General features: G+C 39.1%; 2 protein-coding genes across 2 annotated transcripts; both read left to right on the plus strand.

Moving 5' to 3' along the window:
- Positions 1 to 916: 916 nt before the first annotated feature.
- On the plus strand, positions 917 to 3,565 carry LOC104085383 (mitochondrial outer membrane protein porin of 34 kDa). The gene is made up of 6 exons (XM_009589395.4): positions 917 to 1,084; positions 1,319 to 1,386; positions 2,078 to 2,188; positions 2,425 to 2,511; positions 2,599 to 2,807; positions 3,029 to 3,565. The coding sequence occupies exons 1-6, from the start codon at positions 1,036 to 1,038 to the stop codon at positions 3,333 to 3,335; spliced, it is 831 nt and encodes a 276-aa protein (XP_009587690.1). The 5' UTR covers positions 917 to 1,035; the 3' UTR covers positions 3,336 to 3,565.
- Positions 3,566 to 6,270: 2,705 nt separating this feature from the next.
- Positions 6,271 to 6,846, plus strand: LOC138905558 (uncharacterized). Its single transcript, XM_070194079.1, has one exon. The coding sequence runs from the start codon at positions 6,271 to 6,273 to the stop codon at positions 6,844 to 6,846; it is 576 nt and encodes a 191-aa protein (XP_070050180.1).
- The last annotated feature ends 1,805 nt before the right edge of the window (positions 6,847 to 8,651 follow it).

An 8,651-nucleotide genomic window follows, 5' to 3' on the forward strand; every position in this document is an offset into this window, starting at 1 on the left:
AATATTACTTCCATTTTGTTAAAAAGTACTTTTGACCTCCCAAAAATTTGACCAAACTTGCTCTTAATTAATCTACTAATGGAAGGATTTATTAAATTATAAATTTGATTTGATAAAATCTACTACTACGTAAAGCACAAACAATAGACAACATCGATCGAGTACATCTTTTTGGCCCAATAAGAACCTTATCATTTGCTTGGTCTAGAGTCTCTAGACTGGGAACTAAAAATTGGTCACCATACATATAGCTGGAACGATACTGTATCTTTTCAGAACAGTATTCTATTCTCCTTTATATATATATATATATATATATATATATATATATATATATATATATATTTTCTAAATGCTTTTTTGATGGGCAATCCATTTTTTCCTATCTTATTCGATGATATTGGAAAGGGAAAAAAGGGACTAGGAGAAAAGTACCCACCACTCAATCAAATTAATAAATAAATGAGATACACTATTATTTTACATATATTATATTTTAAAAGATAAGTATTTTAAACATGATTCAAATACACATATTTTAGTATTGATTCACTTATATTTATGCTCCATATAAATATAGCGCCATAACATATTTTTCTTAAGATAATGAAATGTTACAAATTATATCTAGTATAAACATTTTAAAATACAACAATTTTTTTATTATTATGAAAATAAAAGTAAAAAAAAAACAAACAAGAGCAAACCAATCTCCAAATTGTTATACTATAAGTAATATATTTCTCAAATTTTATTGTAATTTGACATGCTAACGTAATACCCTCCTCATAAGTCCGCATCTCGAAGCAGAAAATCGACGGTCCTAAGCGGCAAGCACTGTCTTACCAAGCTGCAAATCTACGGCTGAGATCACTACGCAATAGCACACCGTTCAAAAAGAGACCAAAGAATTAGGGCATTGCAGCACTTATATACTAATCCCAGCACCCTCTACTGCAGCTACAGAGTCCAGAACTAGAGCTTCCTTTGCATTTTCTTCTTTTCTTCTTGTTACTCCGATTTTAGCTTTTAATCATGGGCAAGGGACCTGGTCTTTACACTGAAATCGGCAAGAAGACTCGAGGTTCGTCTCTCTTTCTTTCTATTTTATTTTTGATTTCTCACGTTTAAACATATGTATGTATTTTTATCAAGTTATGAAAATGCAAAACGGGAAATGATTTTGTTTGTGTTATTTATTTAGAGCTGTTATTCGTTAGATAAAATGCGGTGTTGATTTGATTTTTGTGTTTTCAACTTTTATTTTCGCTTGCTTCTGTTGGTAATATTATTTTTGTGTATTGCATTGAATAATCAGATCTATTGTACAAGGACTACCAGAGTGACCACAAGTTCACTATTACCACCTACTCTCCCACCGGAGTTGTGAGTTTATCCTCCTTTCTCTTGCGGATCTGTTTATTTGCTTATTTAGCTCTTTTAATTTCAATCTCCTAATCTCCTTGTGTATTGTTTAATTCATCACAATTGACTGTGGCTGTTCAATATAAAGGAATTTGTTCTCCTTTATCAACTTAATGAAGGACAGTTTTTGCATTTTGGTCTGTTCCACAAATAATATTATTATCTCACAAATTGACCTCAACTAATATTATTCGTAAGTCATTATGTACAATGGGACCGAGAAAGTACGAGCATTTTATGTGTACACTTAGACATTAGTACATCTTTTTGATGGTTTAATGCATGTAAAAGTCTTCGGATTTGGTTCCATTAGTATATTAGTTGTTCGGAACACCATGTTCGATATATTTACCCATTCTCTATGCGTGTGAAACTTTTGGATTGGCGAATGTTTTATCCAGATTGGTAATTTGACCTCATTTTTATGGATTGATAGGAAGTTAGTAATGACAATTATTTTGCTTTAGGCTGATTGCTCTCTCTTCTTTTTGTTGCCACAAAAATCTGTTTGATTATTTGCTGTACTGCCTTTGGATTACAAATGCAAATTTCTGCTGCATTGTTTCTCATTGACTCGCTTTTATTTTTTATCTAGTTCGTTCTCCTGCTGTTAGGATTGTTCGGCAAGTTAACCTTTTGTATCCTTCCACAGGCTATTACTTCATCAGGAACGAAGAAAGGTGATCTGTTTTTGGCTGATGTTAACACTCAGTTGAAGAACAAGAATATTACAACAGACATTAAAGTAGACACAAATTCCAACGTGAGTACTGCTGTTTGCTCCTTTGTCATTTTTTTTTATCTCTAACTAACCTGTAACTAGAGAGCGAATGCAAAAAAACTTTTGTTTAATTGTAGATTGGTTTCCGTTTACTGTTTCATTCTTCAGTCTTCGCTGCTTGGGATGTAGTATTTAAGCATAATATGTTTGCCCTTTTCTTTTTAAGATATGTATATTGACAAAGCAGTTGATCTGACTTGATGATGTATTTATGCTAGCTCTTCACAACCATTACTGTTGATGACGCTGCTCCTGGGTTGAAGACAATTTTAAGCTTTAGAGTTCCTGATCAAAGGTCTGGAAAGGTAACTAGCAATATCATATGGAATCATATATATTTATTAAACGAAGAGAAGTGTCGTGTGTTCTGAATTTTGTATTGATCTTGACAGTTGGAAGTTCAATATTTGCACGAGTATGCTGGGATAAGCACCAGTGTTGGGTTAACAGCAAACCCCATTGTTAACTTTTCTGGTGTTGTCGGTACCAACATTCTTGCTCTTGGAACTGATGTATCCTTTGACTCCAAAACAGGAGATTTCACCAAATGCAATGCCGGTTTGAGCTTCACAAATGCTGACCTTGTTGCTTCTTTGAATCTGTGAGTGATTTACATTACTGTAGCATGTGTCTGCTTGAAATTCGGCATTTTCTAAATGCCAACTTAGGTGTACAAGTTGAATGTTAATTCATTAGCCTAAGCTATTAGAAAATCGTTGCAAAAATGATCATAGGTTGCATTGTTCGGAGTACTTTTATGGGGTTACTTATTTCAGTTCATAGAAGCTTGTTCTTTAATGTGCATGTATTATGACAACCCAGGAATGACAAGGGAGATAATCTGAGTGCATCTTACTACCACTCCGTCAGCCCTTTCACAAGTACTGCTGTTGGGGCTGAGGTGAACCATTGCTTCTCCACCAATGAGAACACCATCACCGTTGGCACTCAGCATCGATTGGATCCTTTGACCAGTGTGAAGGCAAGGGTTAACAACTTTGGCAAGGCTAGTGCTCTGCTTCAACATGAGTGGCGTCCAAAGTCTCTTTTCACCATTTCAGGAGAAGTGGACACTAAATCTGTTGACAAGGGTGCCAAGTTTGGACTTGCTTTGGCTCTCAAGCCATAGACTTGTTATCTTAAATCCATAGACATGAGGCATTGCTGCAATTTGAAGACTTGTTCTGTGGTGTTTTTTGCTCTGTAAAAATAAATTTAGGTGGTTGCTTGAACCTATGCCTTCGTTCTAAGTTCATACATTCTTATTAACCCTTTTCAAAAATGATGATGGGTACCCTTTATTCTAAGACTTTAGATTTTTCTCCTGAGATTGTCATAATCAACTGCCAATTTTGAATATTTTTTTACCAGTACATGTTTGTTTTGCAGCTCAGAAACTGTTGAGACTGTATCATTTAATGGCTGCAGTCAAATAAAACTCATATCAAGCCATAAATTGCTCTAATGGATCTGTTTTGCTGAGCAATTGATGTTTAAAATGTTACTTAGGAGGCGATGCCAATGGTCGATGCTCTTTCTATTTCTTTCTTGCCATTCTGACGTTGCTGCTGTGTGTTTGTTTTACTGTTGTATGTACTAATTCTAAGGTTTTGAGAAATAATTTGCTTTCAAACAGGGATGCCAGAGATTATGATGACAAGCATACTAGTAGGGAGTTTTTCACTTGTAGTTGCATCCTTTATTTTTAAGGTTATTCTAGTCTTATTTTTAGCCTTCCTCACGGCAAGGGTTTTACTTGCAGTGGTATACTTATTTGCCAATGGTATTCACGTAAAGCCAATTTATTTAATTTTATCACTTAATAATTAGAGTGAATGCATATCACTTAGTCGAAACAATATTCTGTATAAAAGGCATTCAAGTAGTTTTTTCGGTTCAGCTTTCATGGTAAGTCTCCGAACATTGAGATCATAGATTCTTGGTTAATTAACACGTTAATTAATAGTTTTCAACAGTGTTTACGCCTCAGTGCTAAGGTAGAATACCTCGACACTAGAGGCCGTGCCTCGGTGACCATCGCCTCATCTTTTCTCTTATTTGTCAATAATTGATCATTGGCATATCAACTACTTCTTGACTACTTGTATGTGCTTTTGCGGGCAGTCTGTTTCTGTTCAGAATATGTCATTCTTTACTTTGTTATACTGATGTGGTAGACGTTTTTTTTCCCAGGCATTCCGATTTCAGGCGGAAAAGGTATTCCAGTTTGCGAGAGGCTGGTTTTCTATAGTTGGTTAATTTATGTAATTCACATTTATCTTGTAATGGTGCCATAACGAAGCAATGTGGTTGGAGGATATTCTCAATAAGTTTGGTCTGAAACTGGATCTATTTCTGAACGCTAGCATTTCTTCAAATATTTGCAAATTTTTTCCATTAATAAGTGTCAATATACTTCTTGATTAGTTTATTAATGGAGATAAAAAATTATAAAAATCCAAACCCGTTATTAAGTCCGTATTAGTGGATATTGTATAGGGTAAAATATGCTATGCTACGTGGCCGTCCAAAAGAGGGACATGTGGAACTTAAGACGGGGATAGCTAAAACCGAAGGCAATTGTCCCGTCTGTCACCGGAAAGAATAACGCTCATAAAGATGCAATAAATACCCTCCGCCCGGTAGCATTTAATGGAGAATATTCCACAGCATTTAGTGCACTGCCCGTTACAGAGAATTTATGCTCACTGTTACACCTTCTTCAATGGCCCTCATAGACAGTCGTGTAATTAAGCTGACCCTTGCCTTTTTTACTAACGTGTTTTAGCTATTTATCTTAGCAACTAATCATAAGATATGACAGATAATGGTGTTAACAACACACAATCCTGAAGTTCAAGGAGACCAACCTCATCTCGAGGATTCAGTCAGTGACACCCACAATGAGGGAAATGATGCCACGTCGGTCCAGGACACGCAGTACCCACGAATTGTTCGGGAAGCAACTTCTGATGATGCTGAAGAGGAGCATGTTATTGATGCAGTAAGGGTCCTACAAGAACAACAAGCGATCATCCTAGGCCACCTCACACGACAGGATAAAGTTATGATGAAGTTGAAGCAGGTGTTGTCGGGGGCTTCAAGTAACGCGAATAGACGAGGTCTAGTTCCTCCCGGCGCTCCCGCGAATCAAACAACGCAGAGGGTCGACAACAATACCCCGAGAGGCGAAGTTAGCTCCGATGGGGCTGGGGGGAGCAGATCCGACCCCAATAACGAAAACGACCCCTTCAACAATGAACTCTTACGGTTTATAAGGGAAGTGAACGCCCGCATGGACTAAATTCCGGGAGCACCACCGATGCTAAAAGGTACGGACTCAAAGAAGTATACTCAGTTGTCATACAAGCCAAGCACGGTACCAGAATTAATCCCGAAGGTTTAAAATGCCTGATATGCCAAAGTATGAGGGAACTTCATATCCTCAGGAGCATATTACCACCTATACAACGGCAGTGAAGGGGAATGATTTAGCTCCTCACGAGATTGAATATGTTTTGATGAAGAAATTTGGAGAGACTCTCACGAGGAGAGCCTTGATGTGGTATTCGCTGTTACCCGAGCATTCCATAGATTCCTTTGAGATGCTCGCTGATTCTTTTATTAAGGCTCATGCTGGGTCCAGAAAAGTGCAGGCCTGAAAGGCCGACATATTCAGAAGTGCACAAGGAGAATTCGAGTTGCTGCGAGAGTTTGTTACCCGGTTCCAAAGGGAGAGAATGTTACTCCCGGCTGTTCCGGATGAATGGGCGGATGAAACATTCACAAAGGGTCTGAATCCAAGAAGTTCAGACGCTTCCCGAAAACTGAAGGAAAGCTTGCTTGAATTTTAAGCAACGACTTGGGCCGATTTCCACAACCGGTACGAGTCAAGGATAAGGATCGAAGATGATCAGGTTGGCATCTCCTAGTTCGAAAAAGGATGGGAGAAGAACAGAGAAAAATCAAAAGACGATTTCGACACAGACAGACGATCTTCGAGGGGACGGTTTTTTCCCTACGAACGGAACGGAGGCCGCGACAGAGGCTTCTGGTCAGCAGACATGTTCACCACCGACAGAAGGACTGATTGCGGTAGGAAAAATAGATCATTACAGGATAACGAAGTGTCAGGTATGCGGGATCCTTCCTGCCCCAGGCTGTCAGAATACAATTTCAACGTCAGCCATGAGAAACATCAAAGAAGCACGGTTTCTTTAAATGTGCTAGACTTTAAGATTAAACGTGTTCTAGTGGATCCAGGAAGTTCAGACAATATCATAAAATGGAGAGTATTGGATCAAGCTACACTTACCAGAAGCATCATTCCGGCCACAAAACTCCTCGTCGGATTCAACCTTGCGAGCGTGACAACCCGAGGAGAGATTTTTTTGCCCACGAACGCTGAATGGGTGATGAAAATGACTCTTTTTGAAGTGGTGGATGGTGACATGGGATATAATATTCTTCTGGGAAGACAGTGGTTGCACGAGATGGGAGTTGTACCGTCAACATATCATCAGTTGCTGAAATTCCCAACGCCCGAAGGAATTAAACAGATAAGGGGCGACCAACCGGCGACAATGGAGATGAATGCAATTTCGATATCCAGTAGCAATGGGAAGGAACATGCAGCATAGCAACTACAGGAACCGGCGCCCGCTCCTGAATCGAATGAAGTTAGCATGGAGGTAGAGGCGTCAGAATCTTATCAGGTGCCAAGGTATTTCCAGGCACCAGAAGAGACGAATGCAACAAAATCTACAACGGAAGAGCTCGAGCAAGTTGCATTGTTTGAAGAGTTCTTATAAAGGAAATTCCACTTGGGGACATGACTGCACCTCGAGCTCAGGTCTGGCTTATTGAATTTATTAAATTTAATGCCGATTGTTTTTCTTGGTCACATGCGGACATGACAGGTATCCCAACGGAGGGGGTCGTACACGAGCTAAGTCTGGAGATAAAAGAAATGCCCTATTGCGGAGGCCAGGAACAAATTCGTTAAAGAAGAGGTAACTCGCTTACTCGATATCGGTTTGATCTGAGAGGTAAAGTATCTAGACTGGCTAGCTAATGTAGTAATAGTTCCTAAGAAGAACAATAAATTTTGCATGTGTGTAGATTATAAAGACTTGAATAAGGCGTGCCTAAAAGACTCGTTCCCACTGCCAAACATCTATTAAATGATTGATGCTACGACCGGGCATGAGTTAATGAGTTTCCTCGATGCTTATTCTGGGTACAACTGTACCCGAAGGATCAGGAAAAGACTTCGTTTATAATGAATTTCGGCATATATTGCTATAATATGATGCCCTTCGGTTTGAAAAACGCCGGATCCACTTATCAGAGGCTCGTAAATAAGATGTTTAAAAAATAAATAAGGAAAACTGTGGAAGTTTATATAGACGATATGTTCGTTAAGTCTTTGAATACATGTGATCACCTTAAGCATCTGCAAGAAATATTTGACAGCTTAAGGAAGCATAACATGAAGCTTAACCCCGAGAAATTCGCGTTCGGGGTCAGCTCCGGTAAGTTCCTAGGATTTATGGTATTACAAAGGGAGATCGAAGTAAATCCCGATAAGATCAAGGCCATCGAAGACATTCCAGATCAGATGTCAAGCGTGAAAGAAGTCCAAAGGCTCACAGGGAGATTGGCCTCTTTGAGCAGATTCATTTCTCGGTCATCAGAGAAATGCCACCGTTTCTTCGCACTAATTAAGAAGAAAAACAACTTGTAATGGACCCCAGAATGCCAACAGACTTTGAGAGATTTGAAAAGGTACTTGTCAAGCCCTCAATTACTTTCAAAACCAAAGGAAGGTGAAATATTGTTGGTCTACCTCGCAGTCTCGGAAGTAGCGGTAAGCGTAGTTTTGGTCCGAGAGGATGAAGGTACGTAATTTCTCATTTATTACGTTAGTAAAATTTTAACGGGAGCAGAAACTCGCTACCCGCACTTGGAGAAGTTGCCCTTAGCTCTCGTACTCGTCGCTCGGAAGTTGAGGCCCTACTTCCAATGTCACCCGATAGTTGTGGTGACCACATTTACCCTGCGAAATATCCTTCACAAACCCGAACTCTCGGGTAGGCTGGCAAAATGGACCGCCGAAATGAGTGAATTCGACATAGAATATAAATCAAGTACTGCGATTAAGTCACAAGTCTTGGCTAACTTTGTGGCTGATTTTAGTCAGGGATTGCTGCCTATAGCAACCAAAGAGGTAGTTATGGTGTTATAATCGACATCGAGAGTTTGGACTTTATTCACGGACGGAGCCTCCAACGTAAAAAGGTACGGTCTTGGCATAATATTAACCATGCCTTCGGGAGAAATCCTAAAGCAAGCCATCAGAACGGTCCCTTTAACTAACAATGAGGCAAAGTATGAGGCTTTGATTGCTGGACTTGAACTGGCGTGGGACTAGATTCTGAGGTCA

The sequence above is a fragment of the Nicotiana tomentosiformis genome, chromosome 2 (assembly GCF_000390325.3).
Source record: "Nicotiana tomentosiformis chromosome 2, ASM39032v3, whole genome shotgun sequence".
Lineage (NCBI taxonomy): Eukaryota > Viridiplantae > Streptophyta > Magnoliopsida > Solanales > Solanaceae > Nicotiana > Nicotiana tomentosiformis.

Excerpts from the sequence above, each read along its gene's own strand:
- LOC104085383 (XM_009589395.4), top strand. The coding sequence starts at position 1,036 with ATGGGCAAGGGACCTGGTCTTTACACTGAAATCGGCAAGAAGACTCGA. Across the intron at positions 1,085-1,318 it reads AATCGGCAAGAAGACTCGAG|ATCTATTGTACAAGGACTAC; the intron begins GTTCGTCTCTCT and ends TTGAATAATCAG. Across the intron at positions 2,189-2,424 it reads AAGTAGACACAAATTCCAAC|CTCTTCACAACCATTACTGT; the intron begins GTGAGTACTGCT and ends TATTTATGCTAG.
- LOC138905558 (XM_070194079.1), top strand. The coding sequence starts at position 6,271 with ATGTTCACCACCGACAGAAGGACTGATTGCGGTAGGAAAAATAGATCA.